Source organism: Neofelis nebulosa, chromosome 11, assembly GCF_028018385.1.
Source record: "Neofelis nebulosa isolate mNeoNeb1 chromosome 11, mNeoNeb1.pri, whole genome shotgun sequence".
NCBI classification, from domain to species: domain Eukaryota; kingdom Metazoa; phylum Chordata; class Mammalia; order Carnivora; family Felidae; genus Neofelis; species Neofelis nebulosa.
Window position 1 is genome coordinate 86,434,035 of NC_080792.1, and position 27,048 is coordinate 86,461,082.

The 27,048-nt window shown below is 44.9% G+C and overlaps 2 protein-coding genes across 14 annotated transcripts in view; one reads left to right on the plus strand and one right to left on the minus strand.

Annotated features, from left to right (window-relative positions):
- The window catches only part of ATXN2 (ataxin 2), a 147,319-nt gene that overhangs the window by 102,449 nt on the left and 17,822 nt on the right, over positions 1-27,048 (plus strand). For 4 of the 12 annotated variants that reach the window (XM_058691667.1, XM_058691668.1, XM_058691669.1 and 1 more), the window contains exons 19-25: positions 2,629-2,813; positions 3,124-3,256; positions 6,851-6,904; positions 12,109-12,254; positions 12,950-13,177; positions 15,568-15,736; positions 16,585-17,230. In XM_058691667.1, the coding sequence (XP_058547650.1) occupies positions 2,629-2,813; positions 3,124-3,256; positions 6,851-6,904; positions 12,109-12,254; positions 12,950-13,177; positions 15,568-15,736; positions 16,585-16,613 (944 nt within the window). In that variant the 3' untranslated portion in view covers positions 16,614-17,230. Of the gene's footprint in view, positions 1-2,628; positions 2,814-3,123; positions 3,257-6,850; positions 6,905-12,108; positions 12,255-12,949; positions 13,178-15,567; positions 15,737-16,584; positions 17,231-17,367; positions 17,506-18,266; positions 19,682-23,533; positions 23,657-25,991; positions 26,208-27,048 lie in introns of those variants that run through there. The other 8 variants (XM_058691671.1, XM_058691674.1, XR_009250696.1 and 5 more) reach the window with 7 other exon arrangements.
- Positions 17,808-27,048, minus strand: part of SH2B3 (SH2B adaptor protein 3) — a 38,233-nt gene continuing 28,992 nt past the window's right edge. The window contains exons 3-8 of one of the 2 annotated variants that reach the window (XM_058691686.1): positions 22,385-22,486; positions 22,206-22,297; positions 22,021-22,115; positions 21,703-21,917; positions 21,438-21,609; positions 17,808-21,283 (exon numbers count right to left, since the gene is read on the minus strand). In XM_058691686.1, the coding sequence (XP_058547669.1) occupies positions 20,988-21,283; positions 21,438-21,609; positions 21,703-21,917; positions 22,021-22,115; positions 22,206-22,297; positions 22,385-22,486 (972 nt within the window). In that variant the 3' untranslated portion in view covers positions 17,808-20,987. Of the gene's footprint in view, positions 21,284-21,437; positions 21,610-21,702; positions 21,918-22,020; positions 22,119-22,205; positions 22,298-22,384; positions 22,487-27,048 lie in introns of both variants that reach the window. The other variant, XM_058691685.1, reaches the window with a different exon arrangement.

Sequence of the window (27,048 nt, forward strand, 5' to 3'; positions counted from 1 at the left end):
TTGTATAATTGAATTTTTTATGTTTAAAGATTGTAGGGGTGGCTAGGTGGCTCAGTTGGGTAAGTGTCTGACTTTGGCTCAGGTCATGATCTCACGGCTCATGAGGTTGGAGCCCCGCATCAGCCTCTGTGCTGGCAGCTCAGAGCCTGGAGCCTGCTTCAGATTGTGTCTCCTTCTCTTTGCACCTCCTCCACTGCCCTGCTACCATGGTTGGTCTCTCTCTCTCTCTCTCTGTCTCTCATAATAAACATAAAAAATAAAAAAAGATTGTATTCAGACATTTTCTGCATGTGTAACTAGAATTTTAAATCTTAAGACTGTACGCTGGCCTGGCTTTCTAATTTTAATATGAGAGTCATAATCAAATATCAAAAAATAGTGAAAAGGTTCAGTTCAGTTAGTGAATTTAATTAGATAACCTTTCATTTGATAAAAATGTTATAGGAATTTGGGGTGGCTTTTCTTTACTAAAAGGAACTGGCTTTTTCTTTTTAATGTTTTACTTAGTTTTGAGAGGGAGAGCATGAGCAGGGGAGGGGCACAGAGGGGGAGACAGAGCATCAGAGGATCTGTAGTGGGCTCTGTGCCGACAGCATCAAACCCATGTGAGACTTGAACTCCTGAAACCCTGAGGTTATGACCTGAGCCAAAGTTGGACATTCAACTGACAGCCACCCAGACACCCCAGGTATTCTCAGGGCACCTCGGTGGCTCAGTTGGTTAAGTGTCTGACTCTTGATTTGGGCTCAGGTCATGATCTCACAGTTGGTGAGATGGATCCCTGCATCAGGCTGTGCACTGTCAGTGGGGAGCCTGCTTGGGATTCTCTCTCCCTCTCTCTCTCCTCCTCCACTCACTTGCGAGTGTGTGCTCTCTCTCTCTCTCTCCCAAAATAAATAAACTTAAAAAAAAATTATGTGGAGGGGCGCCTAAGTGGCTCAGTCAGTTGAGCGTCCGACTTTGGCTCCCTCAGGACATGATCTTGTGGTTCATGAATTTGAGCCCTGCATTAGGCTTGAGGCTGACAGCGTGGAACCCACTTTGGATTCTCTGTCCCTGTGCCCCCCCACCCCCCCGTCCCTCCCTAGTCCCACCCACCCCGCTCCTTTCCCGTTTATGCTCTCTCTCTCAAAAATAAATAAAACATTTTTTGGGGCGCCTGGGTGGCTCGGTCGGTTAAGCGTCCGACTTCGGCTCAGGTCATGATCTCACGGTCCGTGAGTTCAAGCCCCGCGTCGGGCTCTGTGCTGACAGCTCAGAGCCTGGAGCCTGTTTCAGATTCTGTGTCTCCCTCTCTCTCTCTGCCCCTCCCCTGTTCATGCTCTGTCTCTCTGTCTCAAAAATAAAAAAAAATTTAAAAAAAAAAAGTTAAAAAAATTTAAAAAAAATAAATAAACAAATAAATAAAACATTTTAAAATAAAGTAAAATTTATAAAAAGAAATATGTGGACTCTGAAGATCAAATTCAGAAAGATATTACCATCTTCATTTTTCCCATTTTCATATTGGCTTTTCTGAATAGATAAAACAGTATATAGCTCCCCTAAATGTATACTAAGAAAATTCACATATTTAAAATAAAAAGCAAGTTTTGTCACTAAACTAGTAGTTACTTGTATAATTCTGGTGATTTTATGAAGATGCCAAGTTATACCTTCTTTGTGCCTCATACCTTGTTGTGGGCAGTGGTTCGTGATTCTTCCCTCAAGTGGCTTTGTTAACATCACTCCATAAACCCATCACAGACAGCAATCAGTGTTACAATAGACATGCAAGGGAAAGATACACAAAACATGCAGCCAGCTCTTTTGGGCAAACTGGGAAAGATACTACAAAGGAGACGACAGTTGAGCTGAATTGTTCTTCTTCTTTTTTTTTTTTTAGTAATTTCTGCACCCAGTGTGGGATCCGAATTCACACCCTAAGAATCGCATTCGCTACTGACTGAACCACCCAGGCACCCCATGAGTTGAATTCTTAACTAGAATTTTAACAGGAGGAGGACCATAGGCAGAAATCTGGGTGGAATAATAAAAGACGAAAAACATTTTTTAAAAAAGAGCTATTTAGAAATCTGCTACGTGATAGCATGTGATGCTGTGTTTTGAGAAAGCAAGAAATTGTGTAAGAATTCAGTGGTAGGAAGTTAAGATGGAGTTAAGATTAGTATTGGCTCTATACTGGCTTTTGTGAACTATTGTTTTTCTTTGTATACGTCTAATGCCCTTCTGTAGCAAGCGGCATAATTTGGCATATCAGACAGGGGTTATCTGAGTAGTAGTATGAAAGAAACATTTTATCGTGCTGTGAGAGTCTGATGCAGGGATTTGATCAAATCTGGGGGTCATTATAGAGGGTCTCTCTGAGGAAGTTGCTTTCAGGCTGACACCTGGAGGATGAGTCAGAGTTGTCCAAGCTGAGCTTCGAGAATCAGTGTTTGTGACTGAGGCCTAATAGCACGTGTGGCAGGAAAATAGCCCAGAGTGGCTGCAGCAGCGGAGGGAATGGTATAACATGGCATTGGAAAGGCAGGCAGGAGGGTCCAGTCATGCCCAGGCTCGTGGACCGTGTTCATGTGTTTGATTCTGGAGATGCTCTTTTCTAATACTAAGTCATCTTTTGTGCAGTACCAAATATGCCCCAACAGCGGCAAGACCAGCATCATCAGAGCACCATGATGCACCCAGCCTCAGCAGCAGGCCCACCGATTGTGGCCACCCCACCAGCTTATTCCACACAATATGTTGCCTATAGTCCTCAGCAGTTTCCAAATCAGCCTCTTGTTCAGCATGTGCCACATTATCAGTCTCAGGTAAGGCCGATACGACCGAACTCTTCATTTTTTTTCCATTTAAATAACTTCTAACTTTTAATATGGTAAAGGGGTTTTCCTTTATAGTTGGGCTGTGTGTTATGGTGAAGTAGATAGCTAAGGATTTGGGGGTCTTTTTTCATAGAAGATTGCTGATCAGTGTTAACGTATTTCAAAGGAAATAGCCAAAAACAGTTGTAGGATTCTCAGACTTGTTTCTGGAAACCATGGAGTTAAGACATGTAACTAAAATTTGCTTGACTGTATTGGATAGTTTAATGTTTTCTCTTTATTTTTTGTTTGAACACAGCATCCTCATGTCTATAGTCCTGTAATACAGGGTAATGCTAGAATGATGGCACCACCAGCACATGCCCAGCCTGGTTTAGTGTCTTCTTCAGCAACTCAGTACGGGGCTCATGAGCAGACGCATGCGATGTATGGTAGGAAGACTTTTGTTTGTCTCTTTCAGTGTGTGTGACTATTCTTAATTTGTTTTAAACCTCTGAAAAGATACTTTAAGAATAACTTGTGCCATTGAGGGTCAGGAATCTAAAGAAAAGATGAACCCATTTCTGTAAGTTTTGGCAAATCTGATCCTAAAACTCCTCCGTCTTCAGATGTTTCTCCTTAGTTTAACTGAAATGTAATGATGTGTGTAACAGAAAGCATCTTTTGTGGAGAAAGCCATCTTCTTCCTCTTCCTCATCAGCATTACCACCACTTGTCATGGCCTGCCTAAGGCACAAAAGAAAGTTTTACCATAATGAAAGCACTCTTCCAGCAAGAAAACATTCTGCTTCTCTTCTTCCCCTGGAAGTTACTGGCATTACATATTTTTATTGCTCTTTGTTAACATTTTAACAAATGTTAACAAATGTTAAAATGTTAAAAAGTATGTTTTTGCCTCATGCTGTATTTTAAGTGGTCAGAATAGTCTAACATTAGATATGCTTTAGACATGAGTCACATTTTAAATACAGTCGTCATAAGCAATGGTAAAATGAAGAAAAGTATCCTATATAAAATAATTAAATGGTATATATAAGAATAATAAGCAGAAATCTCCATCTGAGTTTTATGGCTGGAGAACTTTGTGCAGGTCAACTTAGGTGTCTGAGGTACTAAAATAATACGGTTTTCACGGTTGAGAATTTAAGATTTCCACTTACATCTTGTAATATAGAATCAGTGAGTTGACCCATATTATAGTTTTCAAAATCACATTAAATTAGTGCCGATTTCATTAAGATGTAAATTTTGTTGTGAACTTTCCTGAGCGCTCCTGTGCGGTCAGTTAGGTTTTCCCATTGGAGTTTCAATTTTTAGAGTGTGAGGAGAGAAATTCAAGTTCATTCATACAGATAAAAAGTGTGCCACTCTTAGAATGAAATCATAGTTACATGTGATTACATGGCCATTTCAGTTCTTAACCCTTTTAAAACTTTTTTAATGACTAAGAATAAAGATTTTCTCCTTTTTAACTTCAGGTGACACTTGATTTTAGAGGTTCATAAGACTAGGTGGGACTCAGGCAGCAGGAATCATCCTTCTTGTCACCTATAACCTGCTCGTGCTTACTTCCTGGAGACATGCTTCTATTGCATATGTTCACAGTGGTAGGAAATCTACATGATCATAGGCATGGTTTTTATAAAATAACTTAAATCTGATCTTAATTTTCCACATTATCACTTAAAACTTCCTAGTGTGGATTATTCTCTTTGAATTAAAATGAGGTAATTGCTACATTTTGGGAAACTTTCTTACAAGAAACCCATTCACAATTTAATTGAAAAGTATATCAACACACTGATTTTGGTTATGATTGCTTGTCATTGGCTTGTCTTAACCAGGACTAAATATGTATAAAAAGACACCATTGACTCATCATGTACGCTTTTATGCAATTTGTATATATTTCAACAATTTTCTGGTTTGCTAAAGGCTTAGGTGAAAAGTTCATTATGATTTTTTTATATATTTCTGATAAATACATCATGATTTAACAAGTGGAGAAAACATTTCTCTCCTCCCATTTTCTGGCATATTCCCCTTTGAATAAGATCTAAAACTTGTGAACTAAAATTTCCATTGCTTTTAGAGAACAACTGTCTGTGTACCCATGCTTTTGAGACATTGTAGTAATACTGTGATGTTGAGAAGAATCTTTCTCCTCAATGTGTTCACTCACTGCCAGCATCTGGTTTTTCCTTTTGGATGAATGTTCGTTGGTTTGAAATCGCTTGTACAGTAAACACTGTATTTGAGACACTAATGGTTTTATAACTACCTTCCCAAAACTTTTCTATTTGAAAAGCAGTTGGCCTTGGACCCTGAAGTCAATTGAAATATGGGTAAATCAGAAATACTGCAAACAAAACATTAGACCTAATGTCCAGTGAAATCTGGAGAGAACTAGTCATTAAGATCAGTTTTTTTAATGCCAGGAGAAAGCTGCTCAGCCAGATCTGAACTACTCTCCTGCAATTTCCATGGCTTGTATTTAATTGATGTCTGTTGATGAGGGGACAGGTTGGGGTGAAGCTCTGGATTTCATATGATTGTTGCTGGTTACTCAGGGTTCTCATTTGGGTACTCCACACTCTAAAAAGAACAGTAGGAAATGAAGTATAAGCCATAATTTAAATTCATAAATTAAATTCATTAATTCTTCAATAATTATTTCAGTTATTTTAGATCTTCCAAATCTTAATTATGCCAGATAAAGACACATAGATATGTTTTCAGAGTACATTATTTTAAACTTAAGATGTATCTGTTGCTTAGAAATGCTAATTTTACTCTCATACCCCTCGAGCAGTTTATATTTCATATTCCCAAAGGAACCAAATGTTTTTAGTATGAATTATGTTTATTGTTAAGATCTGTTCTATCTAAATATTTTCAAATTTTTATGCAAACAAAAGAATATGCACCGAGATGTTGGCAACAGTTCTGTGTCACCTTTTTGTCACTTACCAATTGGATGGCCATAGCAAAAGGCTTTGAGAATAGAAAGGACAGTAATGACTAAAGACTGTTATCTTCAGATGGTTGGTATGCCGACAGATTACTGAACAGTTACATTGTTAGGAGTTACCATACATTCTAAGTAGTTGTTGACCTTGTTCTCTTTCTAGCTATCTTAGAAAGGATTTTGATCGCAAAAACTTCATCTCTGTGACCTTAATCTAACTTTCATCATTGCCCCATCCCTCCTAAGAAGTTTTTCATAGGAGTAACGAAAGAAGTTCCTTTTTGTTTCTTTAACATCTTGTCTTGTAATTCACCTAATTTTCTTTTAGGGCAGTGGCATTTTCCCTTTCAGAAATAGTAGTAATGAAACTTTCTCTACCAACTAGAGCCATCAAGAAGAGTTAGATCCAGAATCCTTTTTGAGTTTGTTTTTGGTAGTTTAATGCAAATAAATTAGAAAATACAGGAGGCAAAAAGATTGAGGATGCACCTGTTATCCCTCCACCTGATAATTACCTGTTAACATTCTGGTGCATATCCTTCAGAGTGTACCTACACCCCATTTATGTAAACATTTTAATAAGGAATGATATCACACCCATGTTTAATAATAACTATTTTTTCTTAAGTTTTGGGATTCACTTCCAGATGCCTGATAAATATCTTACAGAATAATGATGTTTTTATTAATGATTTACAAATCTGTTTGAGTCTTTTGAATTAAACTTGGTAAATACTCTCTTATTTTGGTACATTATTTATATTAAGGTTATTCAGTGGAATGCCATGTTGGTCTTTTGATTAGATGATTTTATTCATTTAAACAAGTCAGCATGTGGAACTCAGCATATCAATACAGAAGAAAAATGTTTCTTGGTTCAGCCCTATCTTGTTTAATTTTGTAGCAATGTTTAAAGTACTTGTCATCTCTTGTAAAATAAGAAAAATGATTTATGCATGAATACAAAAAGAAATTTATAAATATGTCAACCTTTCCAGAAAATTAGGAAAATGCACACCTCAAAAGGCTAATTTACCTTTCTATTTCCCAAATTCAGCATGCCCCAAATTACCATACAACAAGGAGACAAGCCCTTCTTTCTACTTTGCCAGTGAGTTGGGTTTTTTATACTAATTTTAATTGAACAGTAAAACACTTTTTAAAGAATACATGTTAAGGGAGTAGACTTGTTGAGCAGTATTTTCCTTGTGCCAGACAAAATCATTGAAAATAATGTATATTTGTAAATAATTCAGAGTTTTAAAAAAAGGAAATATAACCCAGCTTAAGAAAGCTGGAGTTAATTAAAAAATTGAGTTGCTTCAGAAATTAATTTTTGCATACCAAGCAAACATGTGACTGTTTTGGAAATGCCTAATATTTTCCTTGTTCAGAGAAACTTCTCCAGAAATGCATTTTTTTTTCCTTTTTTTTCAACCAAGCCACAAACTTAGTATAAAAAGCTTAAAATATTAGGCTTTTTCAGTATCCTGGCTAGAAGAAATTTATCCTTATAAGGATTTTTTAATTGAATAGGTTTGAAAATTTAGGGAAGAAACATTTCTGTCTTTTCAGTCTTTGCATGACTGAAGGTTTAAAATACTCAAGTGGTAGACACCCAGGATGTTTTGAGCTTCACCAGGAAAGCATGACCTAGCTGCTTGATTCTGTTTGGCAGCACTGGCCCCTCTCACTACCAGTGAAAAGGTAAATAAACGATGGCTCCTAAATGGAGAAAGTCTGGGCAGGGCTCTCTTTTGGAAATGAACGTGTAGGGTACATCCTAATTTATTTTGTAGGGCAGTTTTTAAGTAAGGCTAGTCGTGGACTTTTGGTATTTGGATAGGAAAGGTACTGATTTGCAGAAGTCCTTCAGAAGTGTATGCCAGTAACGAGTAACTTTATGTGCGATATTATATTCTAAGGGATATTAAATATTAAAATTTTAGATACTAAATTTTGGGTTACTTTAGAAAGACTTAATGCCTGAATTTACTAAATGCCAGATTTTAAAAAGTGTTGAGAAAACATTTTGACTTAAGCTTTCATTAACCATGCCATGACTTGGTATCCAAAAATAAGTGTGTACTTGTTATTTATTTGGTGCTAGGAATTGTTAACAAATTTAATCCTTTAATAGATGCTCTTTAAAAAGGAGTCTTGCTGTATATCTGTACCATTAAAGGGAAATTTTGTATGTGATATCGTATGTAAAAAACAGTTTCAGTAATTAATCTTATTATGTACTCAATTTGAGGTCTCAAATGTAGTTATCCTCACCATCTTACTGTCTCTGTTTAATAATTTTGGAGTCAGTTTCCTGGTAAGTAGCTAAAAGTTTCTTAATCATCACACCTAAGTATTAACTGCCTTACTTAGTATAACTTCCCTTAAGAGGAATTATTAGTTCTTAAAAGAAGCTAACAGTGGGGCTGCTGTTTATAATTTAAGTTGCTGCTTGTACCACCCCTCCCCACAAGTCATTTTGCCATGGTTTGGTCTAGTTGCATTTTACCCCTTTTTAAGAGTTCGGCTTTCCTTTACTTCTTTTTTTCTGAATTTAACATCAAGTTTAAAAGTTGGAAGATTTTGTTTTCATTTTTAGTGCTGCAGTGCTGGTGATCTCTCATGACTTGTGCATCCAAGGTCAAAATGACAAAACCTAGTTACAAATTAAAGGCACAACATTATTGACTGAACTGGCTTCAGTAAGATCATGGCTTAGGAAACAACTTTTACAATGTGGTTAATGTTATGAGGATTTGACAAGTCACGCATTTAGAGTTGCAAACGTTTGTATCAAGGAACACGATGAGTGAGGAACTTTTGGACCAGGTCTGACCCAAAAAAAGCAATACTTCTTTGATTAGCCTGCATTAATCCAGATTTCATGAAGGCAACTCAATTTTTATAAATAGAAGTTTGATGAATAGGTAAATCAGAGTTTTGAAGAACATTTATTTTTACCTTTTGGACTCCTCAGCTAAATTAGCAAGCATGGATAATAAAAGCAGTTAAATGCTTGACTTAGCTCCGTAAAGCCCAGCATTTACTGTTCTTCACTCTCCACTTCTCCCTTCTCTGATTCCAGTAGATTTCTTCTACAGTTTTATTCTATCTTGATTCCTTTCTCTTGGCTCTCTCTTCCCTTCCACCTTTTCCCCCGTCGGCCTTTTAATGTCCCTCCTATCCCGTCTTTGTCTCCTTCATAACTGGCCTTTTGAGGAACCAGACCATATTTTTGTTGTCATAAAGATTGAATTCAAGTATCGATTTCACATTTTTCCCAGTCACCTACCCAGTTTTCCTATGTAATATGGGAAAAGAGTTCCTGGATGAGGTACTGGTTAGCAGATATCTTTTAAGCAAGAAGATAAACAGAGGAAAATATTTCTAATTAAACTTTTAAAAGTTTTATTTGCAGCTAATGAAGCACATTTACATGTCCTTGATTCTTCTTATGATGCATTCTAGTTTGCTGGTGCTTAGGTAGGGAAAGGTTGGGTGTTTTAAACAAAACCTGTATAGATGCACGCAGTTTGGATTACTTGAAGTATTTGTGCTGTCGGTGCAAAGGAGCTATAAATTATAATACTCTAAAGCCTTTCACTGTTGGTAAAGTACTCTCACAGAGATTCCTTTTAAAAATGCACAATAAGACATATTTCATCTTTAATTTTTTCCAAATAATTTCAAGATTTTAACCCTTTTAAATTGATGAATTACTTCATTACGAGACGTAAAGACATAATTATTCTCTTAATGAGGTCCTGTTTCTATGTGGGAAAATTAGTAAGACAGCACCCAGCTAGAATTTATTTATTGTTTTTAGTTCCTTAAAATTTTGCTTAGAAAGTCATTAAAACTACAAACATTTCTTGAATAAATAAAGCTTAAAAAATAGAAACTCTGAGATTCTGTACTCTCTCTTTATGAAACCTCATAAATAGAATATGGGATTCAGGAATTGCTTCCCCCTGGATAGATTTAGTATTGTTACAAATGAAACGTTTCAGAAGCTTGGGGTGTGTGGAGGATTTTAATGCTAGTAGTTTGAAAATAAGGAACACGAGGGGTGCCTGGCTGGCTCAGGCTATGGAGCATGCTACTCTTGATCTCTGGGTCATAAGTTGGAGCCCCATGTTGGGGGTGGAGATTACTTTAAAAAAAAAAAAAAAAAAGGAAAAGAAACGAAGAAAGAAAAGAGGGAGGAAGGATGGAAGAAAAGGAATGTGAATGATTTTAGACGTCACTATCCAGTAGAACTTTCTATGATGAAAGTTTGCTATAAATTGTGCTGTCTAATCAGCAGCCACTAGCTACATGTGGCTATTTTAGTTATTTAAAAATACATTTGAAAAATGAGTGTAAGATTTTTGCAGGAGTAGAGTCTGGTTCAAAATTTATGTCAAGTCTTTTAGACCAAGTCAATGTCTAGACACTTTGAGGGGTTCTGAAAGTTAACCTAGTGAATGTGATAGTGGAAAATGGCCTTCTAATAAGCAAATGATTTAGAAGAAAGACACTAACTGACTTTTATTGACTTGTGGGACCATGGAGTTAAGGAAATCAGCACATCATTCTTCCCAACTCCCAGAAGACAGGCACTGACTTCCTAGAAACACCCAGAGAGTATCATGCCACAATTTTCCTTATTAATATATTCCAGTGTGTATTAACTCTCATAATTAGGGAAATGTTTTCAGTGTGTAAACCAAAGTGTTTCGTTTAATCTGGGCATTCATGAATATTCATTAATGCCCACTCTGGTGTTGGCAGTGGATGCACAGGTGATCCTAGCACTGGCTGTTTGCCTCGCCCTTCCCTCTTTTAAAAGGTGCATATATATAGGGCACCTGGCTGGTTCAGTAGGTAGAGCATGCAACTCTTGATCTTGGGATTGTGATTTCAGACCCCATGTTGGGTGTAGAGCCTACTTTTAAAATACACACACACACACACACACACACACACACACACTCACACACACACACACACACAGAGTTGGGGAGATAACCAATTAGGCCGGCATGTTGGTGGCCTTTGGCCCTACAGTGTCAAGCACTGCAGAATTGCTTCATGTGCCTAAACCTAGCATAACGTTTCCATGGGACATGCCCGGTGCCACCTATGCTAGTGACTCTTGGCAGTCATGCCTCTTAGACTGCCAGAGTTAGGGTGCTTGATCTCAAATCAGTGCTTGTTTGTCCCTGTCAGTCCCCTGTATGTCTGTGTGTATGAGGTACATGAGGAGCTATTTGGGAATTGTTTCTGTGAATGGGGTTAGCTTCTCAGGGATTTTAGGATGACTTTGAGAAGAAGTCTGGAAGTCCCCTGTTGCTGGGGGTGTATCTTGAGAACACTTCGCAGCTCATCGCCATTCATGGTTAGATTTATATCAGTGTGTTGTCAGTAGTCACTGGAAGCAGTGAATTAGTCTTACTGTGATTTTGGTTCTCACATTGGTGTTTTAGGAATACGTGCACAAATGAATTTATGCCTAATCTCCCTGTTTTGTATCAAGGTATGGTCCTTGCTGAGATTCATAAAGGATTGGCTTTGGGTTATCTTTAATGAACACATTTTTACTTAAAGTGGCCTGTCATATTTTCTTTGAAGTTACTCTAGCTAGTAAGAATCTTTCTAAAGACTGGGATGCTTTGAAGGGAGTTCATTTTTCCACATAGTTTAGGTAATTCCATTTACTAGATTTTTTAAAGCAAAGGTGAGAGATCCTTGAGCAAGGAGGGCCCAGGGAATAAACTGAGTGACTTCTGTGGTCAGCTGGGAGAGACTGTGGTCATTTGGCCCTGAAAATAGAGCCCTGACCTTGCCGCATACCTTATCCAGCCCTTTCTCCCAGCACCAATACAGTCAGTGCCTAGGGACACTGTGCCCACTCCAGGGCAGTAGCATGGTGAGGTTAGCCAGATGATGGCCTTGAGCTAAAGAGAGAGAGAGAGAGAGAGAGTGTGTGTGTGTGTGTGTGTGTAAAAGAGAGAGAGAATGATTTCTGCCTATGCTTTTAAGTTGCTTTTTCAGGAGAACCTAGTGACTGTTTTAAGAGTAAATTTACACTAATTAGATTTTCATAAAATGTATACAGCTGGGTTATATAAATGCTAGTCTGATTGTTAAGTAATAACTTCACACTTATTTTTTCAAGAAAATGGATGATTTAAATGGAGTAAAATAGTTTGGTAAAGAGCATAAGTTAGACCCTGAGTATCATGAAAGCTCAACTGATGAGGCTTAGGGGAGCAGTGGAGACTGTTCTAGATGTCGACCGTACACACCCTTTTTCTTCCACTTCAGTTTCCACTGGCTCCCTTGCTCAGCAGTATGCGCACCCTAATGCTACCCTGCACCCACATACTCCACATCCTCAGCCTTCAGCTACCCCCACCGGACAGCAGCAAAGCCAACATGGTGGAAGTCATCCTGCACCCAGTCCGGTTCAGGTAAGGAGAGACTCCGAGGTCTTGTAGAATTGTGTCCTCATTTTGTTTACTGAGCGTTCTGTGCAGTGCGGGGCAGAATGCTCGGTGTCACGCGATCAAAACACCCCGCAGCTCTGCCTCATGGAGCCAGCCTACAGCTCTGCAGGCTGTGCTCCTGGGATTTGCCTTTTGGTGTTGTTACTGTTAAGTCCTGTTAAGATACATACTGAGAATAAGGTGATTGGGTAAGTTCTGGAAATACTGATTGAAAAATCTAATTTAACATCACATAAGGAATATGCTTGGGGCTTTTTTTTTTTTTAACTTCATTACTGATGATTATACAATGAGTTTTTTTCCTGTTAGCTTCTGCAGTGGTGTCTGTTAAGGGAGCAGTTAAGGATCTCTTTGATATCTTTCAGTTCCCTGGGGCAGTGGTATTGTTTTACCTCTGCTTGGCTGAGGGTTTATAAGGGCTTGCGCCCAGAAAGGAGTGTCTCTGAACCAGAGGTCCCCCCCCCCCCCCCCCCCCCCCCCCCCCCCCGCCCCAGCCATGCTCCTACTACCCTGCACATTCTCTGGTCCTTTCCACTGCCCCTCATCTTGGATGGACCCAGTGGAGCCTGCTTTCATATGCAGAGTTCGGCTTTGTGTGTGACCTTAGCTGCTTTTCGTTCAAGAAGTGGTTTTCTCAGTTCTTTCTTGTGGCTTTGCAGCACCATCAGCACCAGGCCGCCCAGGCGCTCCATCTGGCCGGTCCACAGCAGCAGTCGGCCATTTACCACGCGGGGCTCGCACCAACCCCACCTTCCATGACCCCTGCCTCCAATACGCAATCGCCACAGAATAGTTTCCCAACAGCACAACAGACCGTCTTTACGATTCATCCTTCTCACGTTCAGCCGGCATACACCAATCCTCCCCACATGGCCCACGTACCTCAGGTAAACCAGCTTTAGCCAACTTTCTCTGAAGACCAAGTAGAATACGAAGGTTATCAGATAAGCAGCAAGGAGCCAGATGCTCTGCAAGCTAGGAAACCCTGTGTGTGATGCCATTTGCCTGTCTCCCTTTTCCTGCTCAAATACATGGGATCTGGCCCTAAATGAATGTTCGTGTGGTTTTGTAATGGGATCAGTGAAGTTGCTGATTGGTCAGTCCTTTAATGTTTCCCATCTGAGACCTTAAAAATATCTCTGACTTTGGAATGCAACCCAGTCCTTCTTGTGTCTGCTTTGCTATGTTTATATAGCTTCACTGCTATGTATGTACACATTATATATATGATATATATATCATATATATATTTTATATATATATATATATATGATATATATATATATATATCATATATATATATATTCTTCCTCTTCTTTTCTCCTTCCCTCCCTCTCTCTCCCTCTCTCTCTCTCTCTTTTTCACACACACACACACACACACACACACACACACACACACACACGAGAAGTCTGGCAGGGAGGGTGGGCCTTCACAAATTCTCAGCTCTCCAAGGTGACAACCCTGGGCCTGTCAGCTTGAATGTTAGTCACACGAGTTTCGGAGAAATCTCTCCATTTGTTTTCCTTGCCTGTCGGTACACCCACTTTGACCATATGTTGTACTTCTTGAAAAGGCTTGGCCTTGTTACATTGGTGCAGTGTAACTAGAAGTCGGAAGCACTCAGGTGTCCCACTTTTCTTAAAGAGCAGCCTGGGAGCCACTTAGGAGCTCACCTCCAGTGTAAGCCTCTAATGGTTGAAGGGTATGGTTTGCCATCTCAATGGTTGCTGGCTGTATCAGCTGCTGAGAAAAGTCCAGTGCAATCAAGGGCCAAGTTGGATTATCTTAATAAGGAGCTTCACTGAAGTTGGGCTCTAATGCTGTCCTTGAGGCCCTCCCTGGAGCTGTTCAGAGTGAATTGGCTGTATTTGATGTCTTTTTTTGCCGCTTTCATAACAGAACTCTCTTGGGGAGGTCTAAGCTAGACTGCCTCACTGAACTCCATTTCATGTCGGATAGTGCACCACTGAGGCTCTGGTGTGCTGGGGGCTGAAGATGTGACTCAGTTGGAGCTCAATCTCAGAATGCGACCTTGTAACTAGAGTTCGACAGCTCTGGGAAGTTTGGGCGTCCTCTGCACAAGTGAGGGTTCTGTAGTATGGTGCACTGCAGTGGATGATTTGCTTTTGATAGTGGGGAGGGGAGCCAGTTTGGTCAGATGTGGGCCAGCATGGTTTGGCTGAATTAGGAGCTTCATGAGAGCTGGGGTCCTGTAGATGGCTAGCAGAGGCTGGTGGCTAAGTAGGTATGTGAATTTACATGTAAGTTGGGGTTCCTAAAACCTCACTTTTGTGTTTTTTGTGCTGAAAGAGAAAAAGGTTAACCCCTTTGGGGAAGTTCAGATCTGCCATGGGCCCATTTGAATACGTAAGAGTAAAAAGAGCATTTCATTCAAGGCTTATTGTGGTCTAGAACAGTGCACAGTATGGGAGGCAGGAAAGGAGGGCTCTTCCTGGCCCTGCCAAGTCCCCCCCCCCCCCCCCAGCACTCCCACTCCCCCCACCCCGAGCTGGGATCCAGTGATTTGGGCTGGCTGAAACCTTTCCAACTTGACAGTGAAACCAGGTTTGCACTCGTTATCATATAATTTAGTTTTGGGACACAGGTCTGGCCCAGATAATTTCACTTTACTCCTCCCCGTTTCACCGGCGCCATTTACTGCAGCCTCCTCCTCCTGCTCGGTCAGCACGTCTCTTATAGTAAGGGGCCTGAGCATCTCGTCTTTCGCTGCCCTGACTCATTCTTCACGGAGATGTACTGGTGTGCCGGCAGGAAGCAGAGGGGAGGGACAGACAAGGAGAGGGCTAAGTAATCCATGGATTACTCTTATTATCTGCTTTCCTATTTAAAAGGGAGGTTGTCTTTAAACTACTTCAGGTCCCACTTGGAAGCCAGATTCTGAAGCATCATTGCATCGCACCTCCTATTAAGTTGAGAAAGCTGCCCTTGGATCAGATGTCTGAGCTTTGTGATGACCTTGCCCCACATACATAGAATCCAGCAATCAGAAATGTTGCAGGCCAGGATGTTGCAGCCCTTATTTTTACTCAGGCTCACTAGGCGCCTGCTCCCTCAGCCTCCCTGGACCCGCTGAAGGGTGAAGCATGTCAGTAGGTCACTTGATGATCCACTAGGGCATGTCCTCAGAGAAAAGGGCCCTGAGGGCCCCCCTGTCGGCCTTTCCTGCCCCACCAGCCCAATGAAAGGAACACAGTTGACATGTTGTTTAAGCTGGAGATGTTGCCTGTATGCGTAAAAGAGCTCTCTGTTTCAGGCTCATGTACAGTCAGGAATGGTTCCTTCTCATCCAACTGCCCATGCGCCAATGATGCTAATGACGACACAGCCACCCGGCGGTCCCCAGGCCGCCCTCGCTCAAAGTGCACTACAGCCCATTCCAGTCTCGACAACAGCGCATTTCCCCTATATGACGCACCCTTCAGGTGAGGCGTGTGTGTGCAGGGGCCGCCGGGCACCCCAAAGCATTCTGCTCGCACAGGTCGAATGGCAGGCAGGGCCAGCGCTTCAAGCCCCGCATTTGAGAACTAGCAAGACCCGCCAGAGCGTGCACAGGAGGGACTGTGACGATCAGTTCAGTGTCAGGGCCTGAGGCTTCCAGGAGCTGAGTCTGTGTGTGTTCTGATGGTATACAGGATTTGGCTTGATGAGAAGCAGCAGCAGCATTCTGTGTGGCTGACGCATGCTTAGGACTCAGTTGGCCTTCCTTGTTAAAGAGGCTGGACAGGGCAGCGTTTTCCTTCCTTAGTCTCCCCCTCCCCAGTCTGACGGGGGTGGTTACCACCATGGCAGAGTTTGATTGTAGCTCTGGAGAATACTACTGATGAGAAAGTGTGCTGTGTGTGGATCGGTTTTGAGTGTAGCATTAGCTCCAGCCTATGCCCTGACAGGGAGAGAATGCCCCGTGATTGTGCTCTAATACTTGATGGCTGCCATGGCAATATTTCACAGTCTAACCTGTTACTTTGAAAGCAATACTGGTGCTTGGCTGGTATTTGGGGAGGGGGTATGTTAAGGCCTTTTTTTCCTACCCCGTGAGCAACAAGTCTTCTGGGAGTTTTATCTGAAGTGGTTTTCCATCTGACTGGTTTGTTTCTACCCACCCACCTGCCCCTTCCCCTTTTGGTGCAGATGGGAGGGGGAAGAGTGGATTAAATTTTGAGTCTTGTTCAGGTAGCACGAGGATAGTTTACAGTCGTGTGCTGCAGAGACACTAGGCTAATGTGTGGTGTTGCCAGTTTCCTGTTTAAATATTCACTTTTCTTTTTTACAGTACAAGCCCACCACCAACAGCAGTTGTAAGGCTGCCCTGGAGGAACCGAAAGGCCAAATTCCCTCCTCCCTTCTACTGCTTCTACCAACTGGAAGCACAGAAAACTAGAATTTCATTTATTTTGTTTTTAAAAAATATATGTTGATTTCTTGTAACATCCAATAGGAATGCTAACAGTTCACTTGCAGTGGAAGATATTTGGACCGAGTAGAGGCATTTAGGAACTTGTGGGCTGTTCCATAATTCCATATGCTGTTTCAGAGTCCCGCGAGTACCCCAGCTCTGCTTGCTGAAACTGGAAGTTATTTATTTTTTAATGACCCTCGAAAGTCATGAACACATCAGCTAGCAAAAGAAGTAACAAGAGTTGATTCTTGCTGCTATTACTGCTAAAAAAAAAAAAAAAAAAAAAAAAAAAAAAAAAAAAAATCAAGACTTGGAACGCCCTTTTACTAAACTTGACAAAGGTTCAGTAAATTCTTACCGTCAAAATGACGGGTTATTATTTATAAATCAAGTTTGATGAAGTGATCACTGTCTACAGTGGTTCAACTTTTAAGTTAAGGGAAAAAACTTTTACTTTGTAGATAATATAAAATAAAAAACTTAAAAAAAATTAAAAAATAAAAAAAGTTTTAAAAACTGATACCAAGTTAGTGTGTGTTTGTACAAGCTTAAGATGTTTCTGTTATAGGATACTTCATATCAAGGCAGGAGGGCTGAGTGTACTTTCTTAAATCCTGGAAGGTTAGTTGTCAAATGACTTTTCTTCTTCACCTTTAGTTCTGGTTCAAGGTATCTCTAGAAAAAGACAAGACTGAGACATTCTCTTTGGTGGATAAAGGTCCGCTCCAGAAGGAGGAAGGCTGGCCAGAGCTGGGCAGCACTGAGATCCCACATCCTCAGCCTGACGCTGGTTCTGTAAGCTTCCTTTTTAATATCTCCTGAACCCGAATGAGTGTTGTTAGTCACAAGTCTTCCTGATTCACCCATCTTTTACCAGTAGAGGGCAGGAGACACTGCTTAAAAAGAAACTGATAAATCCCGAGAGCTGAAAAGCAGTGATGCACAAAGTACCTTATCGCTGTAGATTCACAAGCATTTGCTAATGTTCCAAATTTGTGGGAGGAGGACAAAGGGAAAAGCAAGTAGTTGAGCAGAGCAAGGATCTTGCAGAGACCACAGTCCTGTTATAATAGAGCTTTAAATATTGTGGCAACAAATCAAGATTCTGAAAACTTTTTTAATTCCTGTGTAGCAGTTTGTACATTATAGCAAAATCTGCATTATTCAAGAATAAGTTACTTGTACAGTACATAAACAATACATAAAAATTTGCCAAATACTTTCTGCTATGATGATACAGAATGGATCCATTTACTCTGTTGTCATTACAATGTGCTGCTTATTCCAAGCAAACGCTGGATGTCAGATGTGTCCTTGTTAAGAGGCAGTGGATACTATACTATCAAGTTCCTCTAGCCTGTGGGAGATGTTTGGAGCTCACATGACATGTGCGATAAGAGACGTAGCCCTGAATTTAAAAGCATGAAGGAATCCCAGGCAACACTTAGGGAAGAGTTCAAGGCCTTGATTTTAGGTTAAAGAAACTGTTATGTAAAAATAGTGTTCTCTGGCCTAAGATTTTAATGATTGCTATTCCTTTTTCCTACACGGTCCAGAAATGATCAAAGGCAGAAGATTTATACCAGATAAAGCCATATGGATTGCTGGTCTAAAATTCAAGGCAGGTTAGTTGACTTAATTCTTTGGTGCTGGTGACTATTAGTTTGTAAAAGTTGATTCAAGACGGAAGAATGAAGTGATGGTGCTGGGAGCAGTCAGGCTATCCTTGTTGTTTGTAATTGGAGATAACTGGAGGGTCATGATGCTTACCGTCCTTTTGGCACTCAGAGCCTGGGCTCCCGGTAGGGGCTGTTGGTTCCTTGCTGCCAGCAGCGGTCACACTGGGGCCAGGAGGAGGAGGGTGGTGGGATATGCTGTGACCACGATGGGCTGGTGGGGACATTGCCTCATTGGCTGTGAAGGCATCAAGCCCGGGGAGCCTTTCCCTCGAGCTGAACCTGCTCTAGCAGAAAGTAAAGGCATTGGCTCAGTGTCACTTCTTCCCAGGCCATGAGGGGGCTTTTTTTTTTCAGGAGGTATTTGAGCTGTCCTGGCAACTCAGACATGTTTAAAAAGGAAACGTTTTCCTTGAACACTTTACACCGAATCTGGAGGTGGGTGACTCCCAATTATCTGTCACGGAGTCTGATCTTGTCCTTTGTAGCCAGTGCCTCAGAGCTGCTGGTTGGCTGTGCCTGGCTTGCCTCCTGGCATTAACCTGAGAATTGTATGGTGAGAAGCTAAGGAGTGAGTGCCCCTGCCTTAAAGAGGTCACATCCCAGATGTTGACACTTCTGGCTACAGGGAGGGGAAAAACTTGGGTTATTGGCTACTTGGCCCCTTTCCTGTGCAGACAAGGGGAAAATCTGTACCAGTGACTTGTCAGCATTGACTTTCTAGAATGAGCTTTCTCTTTTAAAAGAGAAATAGGAACAGTGCTTACTTTTCTGGATCACACCTCACTTAGCACTCATTACTTAGAGAAACCTGCCTTGTGTAGAAAAGGAAAGAAAAGTGTCCTTAGAAAAAGACCACCAATTTGGATCAGGAATGGATCTGCTTTGCAATCTGTGAAAACACTCAGGAGCATTGGTTTTTAAAGTGGTGAAGAGGGGACTGCTTCCTCCCCCCCCCCATTTTTTTTTTTTTTTTTTTTTTTTTTTAACAGAAGTCTGACCTCTGGGAGAATGGCTGGAGGGAGCAAACCAAACCCTCACCCCAGATAAGGCAGGCAGTAGTTAGTCGTAGGCCAGGGTTTAAATTTGGTTTCTGAGTGATGTGTCTATAAATGTTAAGTTGTGCTAAACTCTCAGTTTCCTAGAAGCCAGCCTGGTGACTGTGTCAAATGGCTCTGCTGGCACCCAGAGCAGCTGGCTCCACTCTGTCACTGCCCCCTTGTTTCTGAGCCTCCGCCTGAAAGTTCTGGGAGGAGCCAGCCCCCCTGTGAATTCTATCCCTGGTGAAAAGCGAGTATAGATGGAGATTTGACTGCAGGCCCCCCCGCCCCCCAGCTGTTGGAGATGTGCGCCCAAGTGTGTACGCACACACGTTCCTCCTCAAATGAAGCAGCGAGCAGCTGGAACGGAACACTGAGTGTGGGCTGTTAAAGGAATTTCTCACTAGTTGTGGCACCAGATCGCCTAGTTCCCATTTTGACTCAAGAACAAGCCTAAAACCTTGCGGGATAGTTTATGAGCCAGCCATTAGATGCTTGGGGCGGGGGGGGGGGGGGGGGGGGGGGGGCTTCCGAGCCAGCCCTGGTGGTGAAGGATTTTTTAGAAGAAAGGGGCCAGGAGCCCTTCCTCCCTTTTTGCTTGCTCCTCCCTCGCCCCTCATCACCCCTTGGGTAAACTGGTTTAACCATAAAGCTACTGTAAACCAGAATCCAGTTTTTTTTGTTCGTTAAGGCACCAGGGCAGAATTCCTCCTTGCCACCCTGTTTCAGTAGTTGCCTGAATTTCCCTGAAAGGGTGACGTACTTCACTTCTCCACATTTAGGAAGGACAGTGGCTACTCAGCAGCAGGTGACTGTCCTGAGGATGTAAAAGACACAGAAGCCAGGCATGCTGGCTCAGACCAGGAACAAGTCAAGTAGGGTTTGCATAGCTGTCTCAGACTTGCAAAATCGCATGAGTATTAAAGAGTGCAACAAAATAAGCAATGGTTTAGTTTTGAAACCTGAATCCTTTGAAAAGTTAATCTGAGGTAAAGTGTTTAGAATCATTTTAACCTTGAGCTTTGTCCCGAAGCTGAGTCGGAGCAGGAGTGATGTGTTCACCTACGGCACAGGGAGTGGCAGGCCTCCACGTGGACCGAGGCCACAATGGGTAAACCGTAGGTGAATCCAGGGCTTGTTAGTGTTTTGGGCTTCCTGACGACCCTCCCACCCCCCCGAAAGTCTGTCATCGGCTGTGACAGTGTCAGTGAAAAAGAGAACCAAGGTTCGGCCTGCCAGATCTGGCCCTCACCCCACCACCTCCTATAAGAGGGATGGGGACTGGTCCTAGGGACCCAGGGTGGGAGCTCGCGGCCTCTGCGAACAAGAACTACATCTGTAAACAATAAGGAGAAAGCCAGGTGATGGATGGATAAAACTTATAGGAGGCCCTTCAACAGGCCTAATAGAAGGGTCACATCCAAACTGGAATGAGCAGTTAACAGTGTCCCTTAAATCTCTCTCTGGAAGGAAGGAAAGAAGGTTACATTCACAAGTTCACATCTCCGCTTGCTTGTGCTCCTCGGGGGCACGTGTGAGGCCTAGGGTTCCTCACCGCCCGTCAGAGAGGCGTGTACTGATTGTCTATGGCCCGTAGATGGCTCCGGGAGGAGGAGTCCATTTCGTAGTCTGAGTCCCGGGCTCGACTGGTGGCTTCAGGCTCCAGGTGCCGCAGGCTGTTGGCCAGTTCCTCAGGTGAAGGCACCAGGTGGAATATCTGCTCTGGGGGAGAGGATCGGCCTGGGAGACCCTCCGGTCCCAGCCCCCGTGGACAGCCAGAAGAACTGAGATGGGGAAGGCCCAGCTCCGAATCCCAGTGAGCGAGGGAGAAAGGGAACAGGACAGTGCTGGAGGAACCTGGGGGACAAGTGACCAAGAGAGAGACCGGCGCTGTCAGTCTTAATGTGACAGAGGGGCTAAATGTTGAAAGAACACAAAACCATCGCTGTGGCTCTGGGTTTGCAGTGAGCGTTTACCCTCTGCCGCCCACCCCCTTTATCAAGGGTCACACCTGGTGGCTGGGAGACGACTACCACGTAGCTGGACAGGCGGACGTCACAGGCAGCACCGCACTCAAGCGGGATGGGCGAGCGCTGGAAGTGGTGGAGCATGTCCACGACAGAGGGGAAGTGGAGGTGCTGCACTCGGCACTGGCCCCGCTCGGTCAGCGACAGGCGCAGGTGCTACAGGGGACGAGTACAGTAGGCTCAGGCACTGGCCGCTGCAGGCCTTCAACCTGGGGGCAGGGGGGCCAGCCCGCCTGCCGTGCCCCATACCTTGGCTATGCCTTGGAAGTTGAACGTGAGCACGTACTCTCCGCGCCGTGTCTCACTCTGCCGCACCAGGAACACTCCATGAGCATCTGGACCCTGCAGCTGAACCAGCTGAGCTGCCTTCACTCGGGAGATGGGGCCATGGAACCAGGGGTAGCAGGACAGGAAGTGATCTGTTTTCTGACAGGTTGGGTCCAGCAACCCCCCAGGAGAAGCACCTGGTAGACAAGATGGGGGATGATGGCCCCCTGTGGGTGCCTGATGTCCTGGGCTAAAGCTGGTTCTGACTTACATGGAGGACAGAGGCCTAGACCCACTCACCTTGGTTCAGGGAATCTGTGCTCCCCCCCGGAGAGTTGGACGTGCCAGGCTCTAGGGCTGAGGGAATATGCATCTCTGGGTCTGTGCTCTCCAGCCTGCTGAAGAGGCTGAGGTTAGGATCTGGGTAGATCGGGGGAGCAGGAAAGGCTGTGCCAGGAGTAGGGCCCTATGTTCTGGGGCCTCACCCTTGGCCTGTGCACTCCCGGAGCTCAGCCATCCAGGAACTCAGCTGCTGCTCGTCCTCCACCTCGAAGATGACGTCGGTCCGGTCCTTCACCTGGTAGGGAGGAAAGCAGCGAGCGTGTGGGTGCCTCAGGTGTGTGTATGTATGACCCCCCCCTGGGTGTGGAAAGCTGTCACTCACCTTCAGGACAAAGGTGTAGAGGTTGTCCGGCATCTCGAGGCGTGTGCATCGCCGGACCTCCTGGATATTGGAGCAGGTTGCCTGTAGCTTGGGCTTTGAACTCTAGGTAGGAGACCAAGGCGGACACTTGAGGTTTGTCCCTCACGGCCCTTCACCCACCCAGGCCTCTGTGTGTTCCTGCGGTCTTCCCGGGGGATTAGCTTGCCAAGTGAGCACTCATGATGCCAGGCCTGGGGAAAGGCCTAGCATCCTGGTTTGCAGAAGCCTGCCGAGGGCCCTTCTCCCATAGCTTCTTAAACACTGACTTCACCCCCTAAACACTGCGACCTACAGAAACCAAAGTGCGATGAGGGCCAACGCCCTCGTGACCTGAACCTGTGGACACTCCAGCTGTGACGTGTGTTTGCCTGCTGACATCTGTCTCCCCTTCCACTGGTGGAACAGAGAGCCCCGAGCGCAGCCAGGTCACGTCAAAACAGACCTGGAGAGTGGACACGAGGACATCCGATCCAAGTCACATTTCCCTGTGTGGTGCTGACTGCCAGGGGCTTGGGTGATCATCCTGCCTTTAGCTTCTCCCCTCTGCCCCGTGTCAATTCCCCATTAGTGCAGGCTTCTGACCAAACATCAGCCATAGGAAACCCATGATGTCACCACATCTTAAAGACAAGAAACACAATTTCTTGGAGGTGAAGTCATTTGGCCGAAAGAGGGTAGATCGGTTTTAACCTCTGTCCACAGCATACAGCCTAGAACCTCAAACTCCCACACCTGCCTGCCTTCAAATCTGAGGATAAGGAAGGGTGGGTTTGGCTACAGGGTGTGGGAGCCAGGGGAGGGGTGGCAGAGTAGCTTAGCCACAGGCTCTTGGGGCCTCTGCCAACATGCCTAAAGAGGCAAAGCCTAATGTGGCCCCAGTTACAACCAGCTGGAAACTGACCCAAAACCTTGGGCCCAGGAGGCTCCCATGACCTCCAGCATACACAGGGATTCAGAGTGCGTGGGAGGTGGTCCCCTACTGCTTTGCCACCAAGAGCACCTTTTCTGACTCAACCTGGCAGGAGCTGACCTTGGCAGATGCCTGTTTCCAGGGAGCCAGCATCTCCTCCTCTTCCCTTTGTGATCAGACTGATGAGATTGTTTTTCCAGGGTCACGAGATGATCAATGGCTGCTCCCAGCACAGCCCAAAAGCAGATGAGAACGAAGGAAGAAGGCAGAGGTGATGGGGGAATTGATGGGAAAACCCCACTGGGGCCCTGCCTCCAGTACTACTTCTCGACATCCAGGTGACCAGGCTGAGCAAGGCAGCATGGGGCAGAGGCAGAGAGACGGAAACGAGGCAGGCCCAAAGGCTAGTTTTTGGTGCTGTGGCTTTGAGGGGAATCCGACCTCCGCATCTCAGGCAGAAGTTACCTTTTCAAAAAGCAGGGCAAGAGCCCATACCCACAGCCGTGCGTGTGGCTGCTTCAGACACGCAGGCACCAGGAGTCTCCGATGGAAGGATGGTAGCCTTAGGGCCAGGCCACCTGCCTTCAGCCCTTGCCCACCCACTGGAGCGCAGGTGAACAAGGAGGCAAGGAGCAGCCCGGCAGGAGAGGATTGGCCAGACTGGGGGCTCTTTCCCAATGCAGGCCCACCGCCAGCAGTCGGGGGGGAGTGACAGCGCTAGGAGCCGAGCCCCTGACGCTCACCCGCGGTGGACTGCATCGTCAGACCGATGTCACGGAGGAGGGAGCAAGCTCAGTCGATCCCAGCCCTAAGCGACCAGTGCCAGCCAGGGTGTTTTTATCTTTCAAGTTTTCCCCCGCACCCCAATTTCTCAGCCTGGGATGGGAGCCCATGACATGTGGGGAACACAGGAGTCTTGTGCAGTACCTAAATGGTCCCTGGGCGTGCCAGAGTGTGCAGGACTGGCAGCTTTCACAGCCAGCCTCTTACAGCCTCTATTTCCCTTCTGTAAAATGGGTAAGGTACAAGGCTATTTCCTTCCTTCTCCTTTTTTAGTTGGCTCTGCTTGGCCCCCAAGCCTCCCCACTGGCTCTGGGCCCTCAGGATCACTGGGAGGAAGTAGGCCAGGCCAAGAGGGGAACAGGCCTAGTCTCCCTTTCGGTTCTGCTCTGGGCCTTGGCCCCAGGGTGAATGCTGAGATTAACCAGCAAAGCCACTGGTTTCACTCTGAATGTGGGGCCTTCATGCCAGCACTCTCCCCAGCAGCTGAGGAACTGCTGACCTGGCAGGCAGTGGTAAAGAGAGGATTCCCCCTCCTCACCCACAGCCAGCCCTGGCTGCACAGATGCTGGCTCCCATCTGCCCACTGGCTATGACGACACGGGTTCTTCCTGACTCTTCTCAGGCAGCCTGTGGGAGAGCTGCCTCAGCCAGCCCAGTTGTCGTGCTTGGAGCCACACAGCTAGGGGCAGAGCCAGGATCTGAACCCCAGTGCTGATGTATCAAATTGTGCTGTCTGGAGGTGGGGAGAGGCCAGAGGCTCTGCCCAGGCTGGAGGTGAGTGAGAGAGCATGGGGCAGAATAAACCCGGCCTGTGGCCACAGCCCTAGCTGGATGGCCCCAGAGCAGGACTTGGGAGCACTAGTCCTATGCAGAAGGACCAGTGGCTGCCTTTCTGGTTGAGTAGTGTGATGAGCCCAAACCCTGGGGCTGTGTTAGCAGCTACCCAAGCGTTAGTTTGATTGAAATGGCTGCACCGCTCCAGATACTGTGGTACAAACAGTCGCATGTCAACACAACGTAGCCTCACCCCCACAACTGGGGAGTAAGTTCCAGCTCCCAGTATTCACAAAGCTGGCAGCTTTCCAATGGCCACTGTGACTCCAGGGGAATAACCTATTTCTTTCTGTGCCTTGGCTGCTAGGAAGCTCAAAGGCAAAGCTACAGATCGGCTCTGACATTGTCCCCACCATAAGGCTGGCATTTCTACAGCTGATTGTATCTAGGCTTTATACTTGCCTTATCCTTCTAGGTGTTACTGTTCAGTCCTGTCCTTGCCTCCTCTTGTATAACCCTGGACAGGCAGCTGTTGTTTGGTGTTTATTTTTGAGAGAGCACGAGCCAGGGAGGGGCAGAGAGTGAGGGAGACACTGAGCTGTCAGCACAGAGCCTGACGTGGGGCTCAAACTCACGAACTGTGAGATCGTGACCTGGGCTGCAGCTGGACACTTAACCGACTGAGCCACCCAGGCGCCCCAGTTTTGTCATCTGTAAAGCAGAGATACTTAGGCTTAAGTTTTTATTTTGAGGCATGCAAGTGGGGGAGGCAGAGAGAGAATCTCAAGCAGGCTCCATGCTGTCAAGAGCAGAGCCTGACACGGAGCTCAGTCGCATGAACCGTGAGATCATGAAGAGCCAAAATCAAGAGTAGGACGCTTCACAGACTGAGCCACTCAGGCACCCCCGTAAAGCAGAGATACTTAATAGTAGCTCTCTTCTCGCACAGTTGGTAGGTGTGGCGACTGGGGGAGCTATTGGAAGCGAAAGAAATGGCCTGATAAAGAGCTGTTAGATCTCTAGACTGGGGTCTGAGGTCGCCCAAGGTGGATAAAGCCTGTAGTGTTACAGTGTTAACAGGACTACACCTTCCCCTCCAAGGGGCCCAGGACCTGGAGATAACACCTGGCATTCTTTCAACCTTACAGAACCTCTTTGTAACCTGCTCCTTACCATCCTGCAATGAAATTGATATGTAACCTGACCTACCTATGTAAGTGCCCTGATGAAGGTAAAGGAAAAAGAGGACGTAATTTGTATTAAAATAAAATGTATTTCAGTGTGATTATGCAGATAATACAGTGAGCTGCTCCAGTACCTCTGAGTTTGTTTTAAAAGATGAAGAACATAAATGAGCCAGAGGGCAGGTAAGCCCTCGGAGGACAATTGGTCTGTTCAGTGGACACTAAAACAAGGCAGAAAGTTCCAAGTGCTTCCATGAGGCTGCACCATTCTGGCTCTAGGTTTGTCATCTCCTGGACTTGTAGAGGGTACGATGGGCGTTTTTGCCTCAACCACTATGGGTTTACCTGTCCTCCCCGACTCCCACTGACCCAGGAGCTTCCTTGCCCGCACTGGTGGGACTTTTGGGCTCAAATCTGCCTAGACAGATTGGGAGTGACAATTGGAACCACACCTTTCCTATCTCCCTAGGCCTTGTTTTCCCTCACACTGTCACTGGAAACTGTCCCATGACCTGCCGTGCTAAGGGGCAGGGGCTACCAGCATTGCTGGGCCCTTCTAGAGTCTTCCAAGGTAACAGGCTGTACCCCACTCTGCCGTGTCCCCACAACTGCCCTGAATGAGGCCTGTCACCATTCATTCGTTCAAGACCCCAGCAGAGGGTCTGGCCCAAGCCCCCTCTGAACTGCAGGTGCCAGTACCCCCATTCTCAGCAGGAATGAACTACACAGTCCCTGACTCACACAGAATTTCTGCTATAGTAAAGGAGACAGGTACCAACATGAAGGAGAGGGTAAGGACCCAGACAGACAGGTGGCGGAAGCAGTGAAGGGCCACAGAAACAACATGGCCTCCCCTCAGCTACAAAGAGAGCATAGCTGAGCTCCCAGGCACCAGGAGGCCTCATCACAAAGGCCCCCGGGGAGGGGGGGGGGAGCACCTACAGAGGCTGATGGAATTTGTGTCACACATTGAG